At 36.6% G+C, this 21,788-nt stretch overlaps 1 protein-coding gene across 1 annotated transcript in view; it reads left to right on the top strand.

Moving 5' to 3' along the window:
* syne1b (spectrin repeat containing, nuclear envelope 1b) overlaps positions 1-21,788 on the top strand; it is a 329,470-nt gene that overhangs the window by 150,784 nt on the left and 156,898 nt on the right. Inside the window, exons 61-71 of the mRNA XM_017351755.4 lie at positions 297-440; positions 3,006-3,161; positions 7,388-7,552; positions 8,629-8,801; positions 10,528-10,681; positions 10,762-10,905; positions 14,524-14,688; positions 16,093-16,410; positions 16,665-16,820; positions 17,996-18,169; positions 19,704-20,030. Coding sequence (XP_017207244.3) covers positions 297-440; positions 3,006-3,161; positions 7,388-7,552; positions 8,629-8,801; positions 10,528-10,681; positions 10,762-10,905; positions 14,524-14,688; positions 16,093-16,410; positions 16,665-16,820; positions 17,996-18,169; positions 19,704-20,030 — 2,076 coding nt within the window. The remainder of the gene's footprint in view (positions 1-296; positions 441-3,005; positions 3,162-7,387; positions 7,553-8,628; positions 8,802-10,527; positions 10,682-10,761; positions 10,906-14,523; positions 14,689-16,092; positions 16,411-16,664; positions 16,821-17,995; positions 18,170-19,703; positions 20,031-21,788) is intronic.

The following is a 21,788-nucleotide window of genomic DNA, read 5'->3' as shown; positions in this document are numbered from 1 at the left end:
TATTGAGCGTGTCTGGGGTAAGATGAAGGAGGAGGCATTGAAGATGAATCCAAAGAATCTTGATGAACTCTTGGAGTCCTGCAAGAACACTTCCTTTGCCATTCCAGATGACTTTATTAATAAGTGATTTGAGTCATTGCAGAGAAGTATGGATGCAGTCCTCCAAGCTCATGGGAGTCATACACAATATTAATTCATTTTCCACTGCACCATGACTTTATATTCTATACTGTACATTACATTATAATTGTATGCATCTCTTTAAGTTTAGTGTGTCATTGATGATCTTGCTGCAGAATCTCCAGGCTCAGATGCGGGACTTTGAGACAAGCGTGGAGCCCCTTCAGGACTGGCTGAATGACACTGAAGAAGCCGTTCAGGAGAGCAGCAGTCGACTGCAGGACCTCACAGCTAAGAAACAGGAGCTGCACAGGTTACAGGTACAGTAGAGCACAATCAAGTGCGGCTCAGTTCATATGCATACATCAGCGGAAGAGCCAGTCATACTCATCTCATTCTAGCTGATCTGTGTGTGTGTGTGTGTGTGTGTGTGTGTGTGTGTGTGTGTGTGTGTGTGTGTGTGTGTGTGTGTGTGTGTGTGTGTGTGTGTATTCACAGGCAGACAAACACAGTTTACTAGGTCATATAGTCACATAGATACAGTATATTGAGCTGATAAACTGGTGCAAACAGCCCAATTGCTCATCATTGCTAATATATACAGTTGAAGTCAGAATTATTAGCCCCCCTGAATTATTAGGGCCCCTGTTTATTTTTTTCTCCAATTTCTGTTTAACAGAGGGAAGATTGTTTCAGCACATTTCTAAGCATAATAGTTTTAATTACTCATTTCTAATAACTAATTTATTTTAATCTTTGCCATGATGTCAGTAAATAATATTTTACTTGATATTTTCAAGACACTTCTATACAGCCTAAAGTGACATTTAAAGGCTTAACTGGGTTAATAAGGTGAACTAGACAGGTTAAGGTAATTAGGCAAGTTATTTTATAACAATGGTTTGTTCTGTAGATTATCGAAAAAAAAGGGGCTAATAATTTTGTCCCAAAATAAAAAAATAAATAAATTAATAACTGCCTTCATTGTAGCCAAAATAAATGAAATAAGACTTTCTCTAGAAGAAAAAATATTATCAGACATACTGTGAAAATTTCCTTGCTCTGTTAAAAATCATTTGGAAAATATTTAAAAGAGAAAAAAAATCAAAAGGGGGGCTAATAATTCTGACTTCAACTGTGTGTGTGTGTATATATATATATATATATATATATATATATATATATATATATATATATATATATATATATATATATATATATATATATATATATATATATATAYACACACACACACACACACACACAYATATATATATATATATATATATATATATATATATATATATATATATATATATATATATATATATATATATATATATATATATAGATTTGCAGTGATGAGCAATTTGGCTGTTTGCACCAGACGAAACACGACAGAAATTTAAATACAATCATTTAGAAGCACAGAATAGTGCACTCACTGCACTCCAATGAAATGGTAAGGTTTAGAATCTAAATAATACATATTAAACCTTTTTAACATGATTAGATGCTTGGTTTTGAGTCACAGTTCTAAAGTTCAATTTCAAGAGGTTTATTTTATTTTCAAGATCTGAGGTGAACTATTTGTTGCTGGTTTCAGTAGTATGGAAATAAATGTCATGTAACATGTTATTTAAACTCACCTTGTTTGCATTTAGCATTGAATAAAGCACATGAGGTGTACTTGAGCTGAGGTGTACTTGAGCTTTAATAGAAGCCATTTCTAAAACATAAATTTGAGGTGTTGGTTGGGACAAAAACTCTTTTTAATATGAAAATAATTCCTCTATCATGTGCCGTTGCTTTTAGTTATAAAAAGGTTCTAAGCAGCCTTAATAATAATAATAATAATAATAATAATTCCTTACATTTATATGGCGCTTTTCTGGGCACTCAAAGAGCTTTACACAATGGGGGGGGATCTTCTCATCCACCACCAGTGTGCAGCATCCACCTGGATGACGCGATGGCAGCCATTTTGCGCCAGACCGCACACTACACACCAGCTGATTGGTGGAGAGGAGACAGTGATGAGCCAATTAAATATGGGCATGGTTAGGAGGCCATGATGGACAGAGGCCAGTGGGCAGATTTGGCCAGGTTGCCGGGGTTAAACCCCTACTCTTTTCGAAGGACATCCTGGGATTTTTAACGACCACAGAGAGTCGGGACCTCGGTTTAACGTCTTATCTGAAATACGGCGCTCACTGAGCAGTATAGCGTACCCGTCACTATACTGGGGCATTACGACCCACGCAGACCGCAGGTTGGGCGCCCCCTGCTGGCCTCACTAACACCACTTCCGGCAGCAACCTAGCTTTCCCATGTGGTCTCCCATCCAGGTACTGACCGGGCGCAGCCCTGCTTAGCTTCAGTGGGCGACCATGTGAGAGTTGCAGAGAGCTAGCTGCCGGCGAATATGTCTTGATAGTCAGGCTTGCCCCTGTTGTTGTCATCAATCTGGCAACCTGTGCTTGCGTGGAGTCGTCAGAGGAGGGACAGATTGAAAATGTGTTTTCATCCAGGATTGCAAATACCTAGTTCAACCACTGGGTGTTAAACTTGCATACCTTTAATATATTGAAATGTCTTTTCACAAAATGGGATCTGAATGTTATGAATGGTATCCATCTATCTACATATATTGCAATTAATTTCATGTTGACTTTGATGTCAAATTGCTTTCATGCAAACATGCATTCATGTCATGCCTTAACCTGCTTTAATCTCTGCCATGCTCATGCTAACACCGCTCTTCCCCTGTCTTAATATCTGTCCTGTTCATGCTCAGCCATGTTGCTTCATTAACAGTCTTAATGCAGATCTGTGTGTGTATGTGTGTGTGATGCTGCTGTGTGCTAATGTGCCTGTGCTTTCAGTCTCTGCTAGAGGAATTAGCCTCTAAGGAGCCTCAGCTGCTCAGGTTGCGGGAGAAGGCCCAGCAGCTGTGGGACGGACACACGGCCGGAAAGGGCTTTGTGCACCGTGTCTCGCAGCTCTCTGCTCAGTACCTAGCTTTAAGCAACCTGACCAAGGTAACGTCCCGTCTGTCTGCCTGCCTGCCTGCTGGGTAACTGACGCTAATGTAGGGCCACAAACTATATGCACTGTACAATAAGGGCTGTGTCTGAAAAATGCCTTTAGAATGCTTTAAAAGGTTCATCAGGCTAAGCCAGTGTTTATGTCCTTCTTACAAACAGTCTCTGATAAAAATGTAAATTAATTTAAAATTTAAGTCTTTATATAAATATGAAGTATTTATATTTAAATATTATTATGATAAATTTCATAGCAGGGCTATTCATCGGCGGCCCGCTAGCCGATCCTGGCCCCCAAGGCAATTTGTTCCGGCCCTACAAATAATGTGACCAAGACATCAAAAATAAATTTAGTTCCTTCGAAAAACGGTGGCTATAGTTAGGAAGGTATGTGCGTCTATTCAATACAGCAGGAGCTGCAGTTAAAGGCTGCGCACCTAACATTAAGCGAGTCGCAAGGGCAGCCGAAAACATTTGGATGTTTGTAGAAGAGGTACTAATAATAGCCCCTTTCACACATACAGACCTTTCGGAAAGGTTGTATGTGTGAACAGGTCCTTTTTGAAAATACCGGTAAATTCGTTCTGGCTATTTTCCGGAAAAAGAAGTTGTAACATTACCGGAAATCTGCCGGAATGCTGCGCTGTGTGAATGCAGAAGGAAGATTGCCGTAATAAGCGCGTGCACGTCTAGAACGTGCTGACGTGAGACGTCTGCTTTAGCTAATCAGAACAGTCAGACACATTCACGTCCGTGCGGTTTATGAAAATAAAAGTCTTTGAATATTTTTCCAGACACATTTAGCTGCTAGAAGTTAGTCAGATCACGTTTATATGTTCTTCTTAATGCCAACTGTGTAAATAATCATCGATGAGATGCTCATGATAAGCCGTTGTTTGTTTACCTTCAAGCTTTGCGTGTGCCTGTGAAACAGCCTGTGAGCGCCTGCACACGCACATATTATGAACATCTCGACATGCGAAAGTGATCCTGCGAAAGTTGTTCACAATATTGATCATCCACAGAGTTTGTAATTTAGTCAAATGTTTACAAACACAAGCGCAGCCGTTTAAAGCTCATTTGTGGTGAATGATGTCAGAATTTACCGGTATTTTGGAATGGATGTGTGAATGCTCTTTTCCGGAAAATTTCTGTAACGTCCCCGCCTGTGTGAACAGCGCTTTTTTGAATATACCGGTAAAGTCGTTCCGGAAATTTTCCAGATATTTACCGGTATCACTGTGTGAAAGGGGCTATTGTTAATAGGGATGCAATGATTTGCCGATTTCACTATTAACCATGATTTAATTCATTACTGTTAATTAACCATAAAGCCTTCTCAATGTCGCGTTTCTGTTGCGAGGAACAAAACTGCTGCAACTAAACAAAGTTATGCCACCTGTGCGCTAGTTTAAAGTTCCGAACTTATACCGAGGCTAATACGCACGCACACTGGATTAACTATAGCAGAAGGCCGTTTCTGCCCGCAAGATAATTATTTATCTTGACGTGCACATATTGGGAGTGGTGCATGCACTCGACACACTCGCGCCCTCCAGGCACACACAGTAGAAATGATCTCACACTGTAGTGGTGAGAGTTGTGCGTGGCTTTCAGTGCTATGTAAACAAAAGATACATTAGACGAATTATTACAAATTATTAAAATGATTATGTATATATGAACATATTAACTTTTAATGTAGAAAAAGCCAACATGGGTGTCTTAAGGAGCACAACATATGGGCGTATATATGCTGTTGTGTCATCACTTATATTGCAAGTTATATCTTTCCGGCCCCTCAATTCTAACGCTTTTTATGAACTGACCCCCATGATAAACTAATAAAACAGCCCTGTTTTATAGTATTAGTTGATTTATATACATTTTATATTACATTTTTCATTTATTTAGCTTTTCTTATTTTTTAAATAATGTCTTTTTAACCAAATGGTGTCTGATGGAAACAGTAAACTTCAAAAAATGTCAATTTTATTTTTCCAATTTAATTAAATTTTAATAATTAATTTCTATTATTAATTGTTTATAATTTTATTTAATTTTACGTAAAAATATATTAATAGATAAATTAATTATTATTATTTTTTTAATTCATCTAAAGCAATTGTGGAATCTGTATTTCTTGAAGCTAAATTTTTATTAGTGTTTATTTTATAATTAGTTGTGTTTAAAAAATTGTATATTAAATTAAAGTACTTTTGATGTTTAATTTATTATAAAATGTTGTTATTTAATATGTTTTTATATTAAAAATAGTATAGTTGGCGACGCAGTGGCGCAGTAGGTAGTGCTGTCGCCAGACAGCAAGAAGGTTCGCTGGGTCACTGATTCGAACCTCGGCTCAGTTGGCGTTTCTGTGTGGAGTTTGCATGTTCTCCCTGCCTTCGCGTGGGTTTCCTCCGGGTGCTCCGGTTTCCCCCATACTCCAAACACATGCGGTACAGGTGAATTGGGTAGGCGAAATTGTCCATAGTGTATAAATTTGTGTGTGTGGATGTTTCCCAGAGATGGGTTGCGGCTGGAAGGGCATCTGCTGCATAAAAACATGCTGGATAAGTTGGCGGTTCATTCCACTGTGGTGACCCCTTGATAATAAAGGGATTAAGCTGACAAGAAAATGATAGTATAGTATAGTTAACAAATTATATCTAATTATAAACAGTAAATCTAAATAAATAAAACACTAAATAAATAAAACACACGTTTTTTTCATTTATAAAATTAATATTATTAATATTAATATTATTATTTTTCTAGAACTTCTTATGTAATTTCAACCAGGAAAGAATAGCTGCCATTACACTGTTTTATTTTTTTTTAATCAACATCTGACATTGTTATCATCTAATGCAATTGTGGTATCTGTATTTTTGATGTACTTTTATATACTAAAATGTTTACATTTAATATGATTTTTTTACTGAAGTCAGTAGCTATTTTTCCATCCACCCATTTTAGTCATATTGCATCTACATGCCAACTAATTCTCAACAGATAATAAGTAGACTGTTAGGTTGGGGTTAGTGTTAGTGTAAGTTGACATGTACTTGCAAAGTTTCTTATAGTCAGTTAAATGTCTGTTGAAGGAGCAATATCAGCAGATATTAAGCAGATAGTCTAATAATACTCAAATAGACCATCAAAATAAAGTGTTACCACCTATTTTTATGCACATTTAGGATATATGTATTAAAAAATGGTTGATGGAAATGCCAAGACGTGCATAAATTTTAATAAATGCAAATAAAAAACATGCGCATAACTGAGCAGGACAATCTTTTTATTCGATAAGAAAAGATGCGCATAAGCTACGATGAAAACACTTTTACTGAACAAATTCTTGTGTGCGCATTAAAAGAGTCATTAACACGGAGAAGACGGGGTTTATGACTTGTACTGCAGCCAGCCCCCAGGGGGCGATCTAATGACCAGGAGCGTCACTCAAAAGCAGGCGTGTGGCACACTTGGGCGCATTTATTAAATAAGGAAAAGATTCACGCAGCTTCTCGTACCACAGCAAATTCTGTTTTTACTGTTGATATTTGGCGCCAGTTAATCAGGAAGTGACGATTTTGTTTGACTTGTTGGATGGAAACGCTGCTTCATTCGCACGTCTTTTATGTCACATTCCAGTTTTGTGCATCAATTTAATTTGCATCTTTAGATGGAAACATAGCTAGTGACTAACCAGACCAACAGCTCTAAAATAGTTCTCTTTTTTCACACACAGCCCTTGGGATTTCATTTATAGTATGGTGAAGGACCCTGGAAGCTTAATATAGAGTCATTTAACATATTAGTCATAAATAACCTTCAGAACAAATATTTTTAAATGTTACTTTCACCTTGTATTTAAGTTTCACTTCATAATTTATCTATAATATGCATTTGTTGCACAGAAAAAGGCATATTAACGGCAATGTAAGTTGACATTTTTGCAGCCTACTGTTCCTGTATTTACTAATAAACAAAGAAGAAAATCATCCAAACCCAATACATACATAGACAACATGACTATAAAAGTGCTGTTGCTTTCCTTTTAACCCATTTAATATTTCTATTAAGATGCTTCCCTTTACTGATCAATTAATTACTATGATGTATGTTATGATTGTGTAGTATGAACCCCTTGTTTTCATTTACAGTCCCTTTATGTCAAAGCAAGTGTGGGTTAATCTGTTTGTTTGGTGTTTTTCCAATAGGAGAAAGCCTCCAGAATTGAGCGTGTGGTGTCTGAGCACCAGCTGTTCTCTCAGGGCCTGAAGGAGCTGCAGAACTGGGTGTCCGACACCAGTCACATGCTGCAAACCTACTGCACTCCCACCGCAGACAAAAACGTGCTGGATAGCAGGATGATCAAACTAGAGGTTAATAATACACATCCGCACAAACTTCCCTGCCGTTTTCTGAATGGATAACTGTAAAACTTAAAAATAAAAAAATAAAATGAAACATCGATGCAGAATCACTTTGAAAGGATGATTTGAATCAGTGAGTCATTAACCACAAAATCACACTAAAAGGATGTTTTGAATCAGTGATTTGTTAACTGCTGAATCGCTCTTAATGGTTCATTTGAATCAGTGAGTCGTTGACCAAAGAATCGCTCTGAATGTATAATTTAAATCAGTGAGTCGTTAACCGCAGAATCGCTCTGAATGTATAATTTAAATCAGTGAGTCGTTGACCAAAGAATCGCTCTGAATGTATAATTTAAATCAGTGAGTCGTTAACCGCAGAATCGCTCTGAATGTATCATTTAAATCAGTGAGTTGTTAACTGCAGAATCGCTTTTAATGGATCATTTGATTCAGTGAGTCAACCACAGAATCACTCTGAAAGGTTAATTTGAATCAGTAAGTCGTTAACCATGGAATCGTTCTGAAAGGTTCATTTTAATCAGTGAGTTGTTAACTGCAGAAACGTTCTAAAAGGATCATTTGAATCAGTAAGTCGTTAACCTCAGAATTGCTCTGAAAGGATAATTTAAATCAGTGAGTCTTTAATTGCAGAATCGCTCACAAAGGATATTATGAATCAGTGAGTTAACTGCAGAATCACACTGAAGGGATATTTTGAATCAGTAAGTTAACCACAGAATCGCTCTGAATGCATCATTTGAATCAGTGAGTCGTTAATTGCAGAATTGCTCTGAATGGATCGTTTGAATCAGTGAGTCGTTAACCACAGAATCACTCTGAAAGGTTCATTTGAATCAGTGAGTCATTCCGAAATGTTCATTTTATTCAGTGAGCTGTTAACTGCAGAATCGTTCTGAAAGGATAATTTGAATCAGTGAGTTGTTAACTTCAGAATTGCTCCGAAAGAATCATTTGAATCATTAAATACATTAGTGAAGTAAACAAGCTCAGTCACTGTCCACCACTGGATGTCACGGCCCTCATTTGCATGTAATGAATAATGAATGACTGTTATTTTCCAGGCTTTACTTACAGCCCGTCAAGAGAAGGAAATCCAACTGAAGATGCTGCTGACCAGAGGAGAGTCTGTCCAAAGGAACACCTCCGCTGATGGGGTCCCGCTCGTCCGCCAGCAAATCGAGGACCTCAAGGACTCCTGGGATGGACTGCTGTCAGCATCTATACAATGCAAAAGGTCTGTGTGGGCTTATTAAAAAATACTGAACATTTACTGTATTTGGTTAAAAGAAGACCACAATTAAACAAGTCAAAACGTCATAAGAAAAATTAAAGCTAAGGGTGTTTACAATCTTTTTTAAATAACTATAGCATATTTGCTATAATAAATATTAATTTATAGTTATTTATAATAAAAAAATGTATAGCTGAAAGCAATTTATTATTAAGTTTATATTACATTATATTATCTAATCTATCTTTCTATCTTTCTATCTATCTTTCTATCTATCTATCTATCTATCTATCTATCTATCTATCTATCTATCTATCTATCTATCTATCTATCTATCTATCTATCTATCTGTCTGTCTGTCTGTCTGTCTGTCTGTCTGTCTGTCTGTCTGTCTGTCTGTCTGTCTGTCTGTCTGTCTGTCTGTCTGTCTATCTATCTATCTCTGTCTGTCTGTCTGTCTGTCTATCTGTCTGTCTGTCTGTCTGTCTGTCTGTCTGTCTGTCTGTCTGTCTGTCTGTCTGTCTGTCTGTCTATCTATCTATAAATTATCTATCATCTATCTATCTATCTATCTATCTATCTATCTATCTATCTATCTATCTATCTATCTATCTATCTATCTATCTATCTATCTATCTATCTATCTATCTATCTATCTATCTATCTATCTATCTATCTATCTATCTATCTATCTACATCATCATCTATCTATCCATTCATCCATCCATAACCAAAAAACCCAACTAAGATTAAAAGTTAGAATTTGTCATACATATTTATATTTGTGAAAATAGAGCAGAACGCAATATATTCATGGGTTTATTGTTTTATTTATAGATTATTTAAATATATATTTAATTGTAGACTGGTATTTGTATGTTTATATATAATCTTTTTATAATATAAAAGTATAAAATACAATCTAATATATAATTTGAACGATCACAAGTGAAAGTGGCTTCATCTCATTTTTATTTTCACGTTTTATTTGTAACTAGGTGTATGTAGTTCAAAGTTCACATTCATAACAAATAAATGATAACACTGAAATCATTCCAAAACTGGCTTGATCAAAAGACATGTACGCTAGGCATATAAAACCACGTATAGCCAATTCTGGAACCCTATAAACACAAGTTGTAGTAAAACTGTAATGCTGAAATTGAATGATCTGACTTTATTAAAGTAGTATTATTTTAAACATTACCTACTATGCAAAAATCACTTTAAAGGGTTTAAACACAGTTGTGTGGCAACAGTATGTGAATATCACCAGCTTCTAATGGTAAAAATTAATTAATTCCATTTTTTAATAATCACACTTGATAAAAACTGCAGAAACACTTTGATTGACATTCTCTCTTTATATGTGTCATCAGAGGGGAAAGCCCCGCCCATTAGTGATGATCTCTAGCTCATTATCATAGACATCCCTGAGTGAGAAGCAGCCGTCCACCATTAGATGTTTTACATTGTACCTGTCAAAGGCTATTTTTAAAAAAGAGAGCATGGAGCACAATCTCATTTGAATTTAAAGCGACAGTCACTAAAATGACACGATTAAGATTAAAGCCTAAAAGGGTCAGTTTCAAAGAGTTCTAAAACATTATTTGTGTGTTTTGTTTTGAGCGTACAAACTCTGTGGACATCAGACATGTATTGTACATCTTGTAAAAAGGGGCGTAATATAGTTGGTCCCCTTTAAATTAATTGTATTTGGGTTTGACAGTCAACTGGAAGGCGCTCTATCCCAATGGACCAGTTACCAGGAGGACGTGCGCCAGTTTGTAAGCTGGATGGAAACTGTGGAGGAGACTTTAAGCTCAGCGGATAAACAGTGTTCGGAGATGAGAGACAAAACCACCAATCTGGGCAAAGCCAAAGTACGGCATTATTGTCAAAACTAAGTCATTATATCCTAGTACTTGTCAGTCCTGTCTCATAAACATTCTCCTCATTTCAGCTGCTCTTAGAAGACGTTTTGAGTCACAACAGCGTCTTGGACGTCATATCCATGAAGGGATCCAACATGGCTGAACACTATGTCACCCAGCTGGAGATTCAGGACTTGCAGGAGCGCTACAATATTGTCAAAGATAAAGCTCAGGTACATATATTTACAGTGCTGGGTGTAATTAATTACAGTTGAAGTCAGAATTATTAGACCTCCTGAATTATTAGCTGAATTATTTTGCATCATAACCCAAGTTTGCAACTAAAGAATATTCAAATTTAACAATTACACATGTTCGGCACTTACAATAAAATTAGAAAGTGATCAATATATGGTATATTAAATTTGGTGTCATTAATTTAAAACATTCTGAGTTGTATGTATGTTTAATGTTTTAAAAACTGAAGGTTCCCGTTTGACTCTCAGAATTTCTATTGTCTTTGCATTGAGATTTATAAGGACTTTAAGTAGATTCAAATTTAGTGAGAAATTATTTCATGAAAATATAAGCTACATCTAGTAAAACAGAGTAGTTGTTGTGTACACTCTTATTCACACTCGTACACTCAAAAAAAAAAAACTGTTGAATGAACATGATTTAATCGTGGCACCCTTTATGCATCTAATCCAATCGAGTAAACCTGAACTGCTTTGAACATGTTGTATGAACACAAAGCACATTTGTAGATAAAACATGGTTTCAATATGTCAGTCTAACTTCTTTGCAACTAATTGACTCAAAATGTTTGTATTGTGTTATTCTAATTAAAATGATTCTAATTTACTTAATGTAACACTAAAGCTTTACTTTAACAAAAGTATGTCTTGTTAAATCAGCTAGTAAATCTCTTGTTCAATGTTGTTGTTTAAATTCATTCATTTTCTTGTCGGCTTAGTCCCTTTATTAATCCGGGGTCGCCACAGCGGAATGAACCGCCAACTTATCCAGCAAGTTTTTTACGCAGCGGATGCCCTTCCAGCCGCAACCCATCTGGGAAACATTCACAAACACAATTTTTTATACACTACGGACAATTTAGCCTACCCAATTCACCTGTACCACATGTCTTTGGACTGTGGGGGAAACCAGAGCACCTGGAGGAAACCCACACAAACTCCACACAGAAACGCCAACTGAGCCAAGGTTCGAACAAGCGACCCAGCGACCTTCTTGCTGTGAGGCGAACGTGCTACCCACTGCCTCGCCCTGTTGTTTAAATGACATTTTTCTAAATTACAATACTATGAAGCAAGATTTAAAATTAAGTAATTCAACACAAAAAGGACAGAAAACATGTTATATATATATATATATATATATATATATATATATATATATATATATATATATATATAAATATATATTTTTTTTATTATTATAGCCTTTAGCAGGCACCAATCACATTTAAACAAATTTCTTCTTTAATATTCTGATGCAAAATGTTATATAATATCCAAAATTGTAATATGTAATATAAAATGTATAAGAAACATTTAGCCAACAAAATAACCTTGGCTCTTAAGAAAACTGATCCCCAAGCAATACCTGTAGGACGTTAACATCATTTTTTTTTACCAATTGAGTTTAAACAGCTTTCTTAACTTTGGTACTCCTATTCAAAATGTAAAAGTATAAAATGTATAGGAAACATATAGCCAACAACATAACATGCATAACATTCAAGCTCTTGGGAAAACCAAGACTGTGCCGAAAACACGCGGTGATACTTCTTCTTGTTGTTTTCGTATGGTGACATCCAAACGCACTACCGCCACCTACTGATATGCGCGAAGTGACTCTCCAGAGTGAGAGTTGTCGATTTGAAGCGTCTCAGTCTCATTGAATCAACATGTTCTGATCAAATTCATTTGAATATTTCTTGATTCAGTTTCAAATAACATGAATTAATCATTTAACATACGTAAACTTGATTTGTTCTTTTCAATCTGACAAATTTTTATTTTGTAAATCCAATACATGCCTAGTTGATTTTTTTGAGTGTACACTTCGGCCAATTTAGTTTATTCAATTCACCTATTGCACATGTGTTAGGACTGTATGGGAAATCGGAGCACCCAGAGGAAAGCCACACCAACACAGGGAGAACATGCAAACTCCACACAGAAACACCAACTGGTCCAGCCGGGACTTCAACCAGTGACCTTCTTGCTGTGAGGCGACAGTGCTAACCACTGAGCCACCATGTCTCCCTAAAGAATATTAGATTTTAACAATTACACATGTTTGGCACTTAAAATAAGATAAGAAATGTCTCAATATATGGCCTATATGAAATATGGTGTCATTAATTGGAAACATTTTGAGTTTTATGCATGCTTATTATAAAAAAAAACACACAAAAAAACTAAAAGTTCCTGTTTGACCCAAATTTATAAAGTTTCATTTCAATTTTTAAAAAGATTTTAGGTAGATTTGAGTCAAGAAATTCAATTACTTATTGAAAAATGTATTTACTTTTGGGACAAAGTAATTTAAATATAATTTTTAAGATGTAATTAGTAAATAATTATTTTTTGTGAGGTAACTTAAATCCCTTATTGGTCACTGTCCAGGTCGCTTGTTTGAAACCTGGTTGACTTTCTTCTATTGAAGAGAAAAGAAGATATTTCAAAGAATGTTGGAAACTGATAACCATTGACTTCGATAGTAATTGTTTTTCCTTAGTATGGATGTCAATGGTTACAGTTTCAACACTCTTCAAAATATCTTTGTCTTTAGTGTTCAACAGCAAAAAGTACTCATGAAGTTTTAAAGCCCCTTAACTATGGCTTTAAAGGGCCATGACACCCCCCACTTTCGGTTAAAGTCTACTTCAGAATTTTTTCAAAAGATGCATGATTAATGGGCGTGGAGCTTCGCGAGCATAGGGCAGGAGTGGGCGTGGCCAGCAGGGGAGAAGGGGAGCAAATAACTGTTGTTGACAGTTAGCTCACAAACTGAGACACAAACCGTGAGGAGACGCATGAGTTTATAGTTTACAACGTTAAAATGCAAAGAAATAAACAGTAATTTAATGCCCTGCTACATTTGTTATTTGTAATTATATATACAGATAACCACATTTTATATCATTATAAAGATAAGTGTGTTTATGTAAACACTATAAATGAGGATTCTCCCTCGATCCCCGGGTCTGTTATAGATCTGAATGCAGACTCAGTGGAGCAGGTCTCCTGACCTGTCTATTTTAACCATTAGCCCTGCTGGTAATCTGGAAGATTTAGGCAAACGCAGCAGCACGGCGATGTGTCTGAATGTGAACGAACTCCTAATAAAAGTCAATGTCCGCCATTCTCTAATTCTCGTGCTGCTCTCCCGACAAAAATGCTTGCAGCACACACACAGCTTTGCTGTATGATCGGCCCTGACAAGATCGCGGGGATAAAACATGCAACAAACCCCGTGGATCATGGAAACAAACACATAAGAGTCTTCATGAACGGCTACTGCATCCCGTTGGTCTGTGTCTCTCAGCTTGCTTGAAACTGGCAGGTCTGCCTTCGGAAAGCACGTGCTCTCATGAATAATTAAGCAGCCGGCTCTTCTCATAGGATAAGAAAACTCCGCTATGAATAATAATGAGAAACCGACGCGTCATCATTGCACTTGCAGTTCTGCGCTACGTCGCCGATTTTGACAGGTGCTAACATTGTCTTAACTGATGCTCAACACACACACATCTGTTAATAAAAAAACAAAAGTTCTCCAGGGTGTCCTGAACCTTTAATGCACTCCTGTTTTTCCTCTAGTGTGCGGTTGCTAAAGCGGAGGAGCTGGTTTCGGCTCATCAGGAGTACCAGCACAGCCTGCATGAGTTTAAAGACTGGCTAGATCAGCAGCAGGAGAGACTGAGCTGCTACACACAGCTGGAGGGAGACACCGAGACGCTGGAGGACACACTGCGCAAACTACAGGTCAGAAGACTGATGAAATAAATGGTGTTTATAATGTAGCTTTCTTAGACTCAAGGGGCTCTATTTTGACGGTCCATGCGCAGAGCGCAAAACGCAGGGCGCAAACGCTTTCAGGGCGTGTCAGGACGCGTTTTTGCTAATTTAAGGACGGTAAATCTGCCTTGCGCCGCGGCGCATGGTCTAAAAGGGTTGAGTTTATTTTCCTAATGAGTTATAGGTGTGTTTTGAGAATAAACCAATTAGAATCTCATCTCCCATTACCTTTAAGAGCCAGCTGCGTCGCGCCAAGAGCGCATTCGCTATTTACAGGACGCAAAGTAAGTCTAAGTGGAAAAACTGAGCATTTCACAAGCAAACAGTTAACAGTTTTTTAACAGAAAACAGTTAAACAGAGCATCTACTGCGTGAGAATGAGAGATAATGGATCACTTTCACTTTCAATCTTGGATAGGGAAACCTTTACGCACAGACATCAATTAGTCTATAAATAATTTATTTCGTTTGTTAAGCGCAAATATTCGTTTCAAAACTATTTCTAAATTCAGTTCTAATTTCCAGCAAACGAATAAATAAATAATAATAGCAAAATGTGCTCAAAAACATGAGTTATATCCTAAAACACATGCTGTGCCCCATATGGTCTAAAACCTGACAGGTGGGCAAATCTAAGCTTGTTTTTAATAAAACAAACATAAATATAGATATAATAAATAATACTGCTAATAATAATAACATTATACAAAAGCAAATTGTTATGAATGAACTGAAAAAGCCTCCCGAGATGAAGAAGACATAAAAGCAGTGATTTTTCATATTTATGTAGGCTAGAAAATAATGTCTTGTAATTTTTAATCCTTTATATTTATATCCTATATCTATTCTTATTATATACTATATATATCCTTAATATTAAATTTTTTTCATATGTAAAGATATTTGCCTATTGCTCTCTTGTGTGTATTAGGCAGTGCGCAACTCTGCGCCGGAGTTTAGACCGGGTTAGTTTTGGTCAAATGAAAAATCTATTGTAGTTTCTCAAAATAGCAACGCGCCAGCAGTGCGCCTCAGAACGCCTTCCTTTTTAGACCAGAACGCCTATGGGCGCACATATGAGCGCTAATGCATTTGCTATTTAAACAGCGTAGCGCAACGCCTCAAAACAACTCTTGCGCCAAGCTGAAACTACCAAAAGACTACTGCGCCACGCCTTGCGCCAAACTGCGCCGGGTGTATGATAGGGCCCAAGGTGCTACAACACTAGAAAAAATAAAAGAAGAAAAAATATAAACCATCACAATGACATCATAAGATAAATGACCTAGAAAGCAACACTAAAAAACATTTAACAAACATTCAAGTTTTTAGAGATTTCCTCTACTCAAAGAAATGAATGTGTGTCTCCAGGAGCTGCAGGTTCACTGTACAGAAGGTCAGGCTCTCCTCAACACTCTGCTGGTGAGCAGAGAGCAGGTGATTCCCTGGGGCGTCCCTCAGCTGGAAGACCGCTGTCTGGAAGGCGTCCAGCAGGAGTGGAGCTCGTATCAGAGCCGGCTCACTGACACCAGATCTCAGCTAAACAGCGCTCTGGCTAAACTCCGGCAGATCGAGCAGAAGTTCCAGCGGCTGGACAACTGGCTGAAGGGGATGGAGAGTAAAGGCCAGTTACGTACCGGACGCCGCTCCGACAGAGCAACCAAAGAGGCCCAGCTGCAGCTCCTGAAGGTTTGCAAAGCGTTTATAAATGGTTATGCAATACACAATGCATGATTGTTTCTAATTGTCAAAAATGTTTTATATACATAGTTCTGACAACATTTCATTGGGTGTTTTCCATCCAGTTTTTATTTATTTTTGTCACATACTTTTGGTTTATTCATGAACATTTAAAACATAAACATGTAACAGTTGTGACAAGATGGCTGGTTCTGCAGAATAAATGTGTTGATGGATTTTGTGATGTTGTGACGCGTGTTTAGGGCTGGCATGAGGAGGTGTTGGTCTACCAGGAGGAGATCGAGGGTCTTAGTGTTTTGGCCCAGCAGGTTTTAGAGGAGACGCCCATCAGCAGCAGAGTCAGCACTCGAGCCACACAGCTGACCTCACGCTATCATGCACTGCTGCTGCATCTGCTGGTAATCTTTATATACATGCGCACACAAGCATATTTACTTAGCTGTTTAATGGAAAACAACACAAACTTACCTTTAAATAGAGCAATTTTACTGCCTCAAGTATACTACCTATATGTTTCTTTACAATATTTAGTAATGATGGTGAAGAGGTTGTTCCCAGAGAATTTGATCTCATTTTGTTAAATTTGTTACTGAAGGCAAAACGAAATATGATTTATTCTTAGCTTGTATCTTGATATTTTTTAGCTTTTTAACTATATTGCTTTAGTTTTTTATTGAAGATAAAGGAATTAATTTTAATTTAATTTAATTTAATTTAATTTAATTTAATTTAATTTAATTTAATTTAATTTAATTTAATTTAATTTAATTTAATTTAATTTAATTTAATTTTTTATTTTTATTTTATTTTATTTTATTTTATTTTTTTGAAGGTAAAGGAATTAATTTTATTTTATTTTATTTTATTTTATTTTATTATATTTTATTTTATTGAAGGTTAAGGAATTGGCCAATACAGATGTTAGTATATTGTGCACCCATATTTATAATTGTATAAAAAAAAGTATATATATGTAAATATATAAATATACCTAAACCGCCCAAAAAAACATAGAATAAAAAAAAATACCTCAGAAATAGCCACAACTCACAACTTATCTCTATTATTATTATAATATTTATTTATTATTATAATTATTTTCACATTTTTTCTATGATGAATATGTTTTTATTAAGATGCCACTTTTGCTTTCAAAGATGTCTCATTATAATGAGCTCTGTTTTTAGCTGAAGTTTTTTGACATTTTCAATTCTTATTTTTTTATTAAATATTAGACAGTTATTATTGATTGTTTTACCTGCATATAATTTAGTTAAAATGTAAGTGCCCATTTAATGTTTAATAATATATAAAATAATCCCCCTCCCTCTTCAACAACTTCTTTAATTGGCGTTTACTTGACGCAGGTGCCAAGTCAACCTGTCTTTCAAATAAGATCAATCAATAGCAAACCACAACATTTTCAATTAATTCCCCATAAACAAAATCTAGTCCTTCTCAACATTTGTTTATGTTTGAGAACCCATTTCCCACAGACATGCAGTGCAAAAAGGAAGAAAACACAATTGCATCTTCTGCTGAATTGAACTCTTTATGTAATGTGTGTTTGCAGGACACTATTAAGCAGCTAAAGGAGGAAGTGTCCTGCATTGAGGAATCTCAGAGTGTGTTCTGCACCTTCTCTGATTGGTTGAGCACAGCACAGAAGAATTTCAGTAGCGTGACCACCACCAACATTGATGTGGTCGATCGGGCTGCCATGGAGAAGAAGATGAAAAAGCTAGAAGTGAGTTAAATAAGTCACAATATGTCTTATTTTCATAAAAAAATAAAAAAATAATAATTAAAAAAAAAAAAAAATATATATATATATATATATATATATATATAAAGCACTTGAACAGTGTTATATATTGTGCTGACGTATGTAATGTGTATATTATATTTTATAGTATGTAATATTTTATAACAGTGGTTCTCAAACTGTGGTAAGTGTATCACCAGTGGTACGCAGGCTTTCTTCTAGTGGTACGCGGAGGAATCGGTGCATAATTACAGTAAATAATTTCTAATTTCCTTCCCATATTTGTAACGGTTGTTGGGCATATCCCATATTTTTATATCCCAATGTTGACAGGTATAGTTTGATCACTTGCTTTTATGACACACAAAGTCTACTCCAACGAAGCAGATCTAATTTCTAAAATAAAAATATGTAAATCCAACTCATATATTTTAAATACAAGTTAATGTTTAGATTTCAAAGATATACAAGTAAGTCATATGTACATGCAACATATATTTAAAAATGTATCAAAAACAGTTTGTATATGAATATGATGACATGTAGCTTATATTTATGAGGTTCAAGGAACATTTCCAGGTTTTGATGAATAGGCTAATTTTGATAATCATAAGTCCAGCAGTTTTCTTTTTACTTCTTAAGAACAGAATTTTAATTAACTTTTAAAAACACATTTTAATTTAAACATTGATGTTTTATTAATACTTTTACCTGTAAACAGTACAGTGTTAATGTTCAAACTATTTATAATGTTTAAAGTGGCTGACAATAATAAACAATGTTAATAAGAAGAATTAATCTGCCACGTTTTTGAACTGTGCAGTGCTGTAACTGCCTAATTACGCTACTGTATTTCAATACTGATCATTATGGTGGTGCTTGGAGAGACTCTTTTTTTTTCTGAGGTGGTACTTGGTGAACACCCTGCAAGCCCTCTACAACCCACCTCTATAAGCTCACTTTGGGTCTTCCAGCCCCCTCTCCCAGCACTTCTTTACTAGCTCCTGGTACTTTGAGCGTTTCCTTTCATTTGTGTTTTCCATCCGCTCTTCACAGGGCACTGTAAGTTCAAGCATGCCTATGTGTCAGCATAGTGGCAGATTCAAAACAGGACAAATGTTATCTCTGTGAAAAAACTGAAAATGTCAAAAGAAGTGGCTCAGGAAAAGACCTTAAACTCTACATTTATAATCCTCTCAGTCACTGACATTATCGTCAGCAGGTAAATCTACAGTAGTGGACGGCTGCTTTTTGCTCAGGGATGTCTATGCTAATGAGGGAGAGATTGTCAGTAATGGGTGGAACTTTCCCACATATGATGACATGTACAAAGGGAGAATGCCAATCAAAGTGTTTCAACAGAATCAAAATCACTGTTATTTATCAAGTGTGATTATAAAACATATAATTAATTAATTTTTAGCATCAGATGCTGGGTAGATTCACTGACTGTTGCTACACAAAATAGTTTAAACCCTTTATAAAAGTGAATAAAAGGCCCTCTTTAATGTCTCAGGCTCTGCAGGGCGACATGGAGCTCGGTCACACTTTCCTTAAGACCATGCGTGAAAAGACGGACCGTGCCATGATGTTCCTGGAGGAGCCCGAGGCAGAGCAGCTGAAGGAGGAGGTGGACAGCAGACTCTCTCAGCTGGAGACACTGATCAGAGCTCTGCGATCCGAGATCAGCGCCACCGAGAAATCCATACAGCTCTCTAAAGACTTCCTGGACAAGTATAAGACTCAAACACAGTGGCTTTCAGAGACAAAATCACTGCTGGCGTCCCCTGTGGAGCCAAAGGCCGAACTCTACCAAAAGAAGGCTCAGTTGGCCAAATATAAGGTGAGTAATACACTGTTCTGATAAGAAATCAATTACTAAGGCCCAATCCCAATTCTAGTTTTGTACCCCTTCCTCTTAGCCCTTGAAACAGAGCGTGAAGGGGAAGGGCTTCAAAATTTACCCCTAAAAATGGGAAAGCACTACAACACCTGCACACATCATCATATGTCATTGCGATCTCTTACTACATATGAGATTGAAGATTGAAGCTGTAGTTATTCCAGTTGCATTATTGTTTGGTATTTATCTTCAGGACATCACTTAAGGCGTATACTGTATTATGTTATCATGATGATCTAATGTGGCAATAAGATCAAACTGTACTGTGCATTACAGAGGCCATATTCATCTATATAAACACACCAAAAACAACATTAACATTATACCAGATTCTGTATAAAGGTCATTCCAGGTCACCAGACTTTTCTGACAGGGTATTTGAGTGTCATCGAGTGTCAGAATGTTGTGCGACTGCTGTACAGGAGTTGTTATAAGGGATTATAGATAGCAAAATTTAGCGTTTTTATTTTAGCGTTTTTTTTTTAAAGCATGACGGTAAAACATGAATGCGGTTATGAATATATTATAACATATGCTTGTTTGTTGTAAAAATTCATAATAATGATAAAAAATACTAATTTGTGCATCTCCTGGCTTCCGTGTGCAGCCATGCTGCTGTTGTGGCTGGTGTATTCTGGGAAATTTTCTTACCCCTTGGTTTGGAGTGTGGTCCTGAAAAATCTCAGTTTCAAGGGCTATCTAGCCCTTCTCCTTAGCCCTACACCTTCACGCTAAAGAGAATTAGGAAACCCCAACCCATTCACACGTAAACGCGCAAATTAAGGGGTTAGGGGAAGGGCAAAGGGGTAGAATTGGGATTAGGCCTAAGTTACACTCAAGTAATTACTTTTGGTGCTTGTTCAAACTACTTATTTAATGAGTTGAACAAACACAATTCTTTAGTTTTTTTGAGGGACAACTTAATTGTTTTATGATAAATCCACTTAAATTAGTAAAAAATGTAACTTAATTGATTTAATTTAATCGATTTGTTTTGGGACAACATGAGGGAATTGTGTGGAACCTACCATTTTTTACATTCATTCATTCATTTTCTTTTTGGCTTAGTCCCTATATTAATTTGGGGTCGCCACAGCGGAATGAACCGCCAACTCATCCAGAATATGTTTTATGCAGTGGATGCCCCTCTGGCCGCAACCCATCACTGGGAGATATCCAAACACACTCATTCATTCACACACATACACTACAGACAATTTAGCTTACCCATTTCACCTATAGTGCATGTCTTTGGACTTGTGGGGGAAACGGGTTATGGGGGTGGGTGGTGTTGTCGCGCACGTACTAAAGAGCGGTGTTGTTGCGCGTGTTCTGATCAGGTGTGTTGTCGCGCGCCTACTGAAGGGCGGGACCGAGGGTGTGTTGCGTCGCGGGGGCGCTTTTGATAATTTAGGAAGGGCACTTTCTATCCAAGACTAAAAAGGGCATGTGCACTGCACAGGTTGAGCCCTATGTGTGCACGTGCCTGCTTATTGCTATGAGGCGATTGAGCTAACCACTATGCCACCGTGCTGCCCCCTTTTTATATTGTACAAAGATAATTTTTTGTGTAAATTTAGTGGGTAAAGAATAATCAGAAACAGCGTGCTAAATCAAACCTTTTATATGGTCATCTTTGTTTAAGTGGTAATCAAACCATGACATTTTTTCAGACGCTATTAATAGCTAACACTATTA

Source organism: Danio rerio, chromosome 17 (assembly GCF_049306965.1).
Source record: "Danio rerio strain Tuebingen ecotype United States chromosome 17, GRCz12tu, whole genome shotgun sequence".
Classification (NCBI taxonomy): Eukaryota; Metazoa; Chordata; class Actinopteri; order Cypriniformes; family Danionidae; genus Danio; species Danio rerio.
This window is presented reverse-complemented; position numbering and strand designations above follow the sequence as displayed.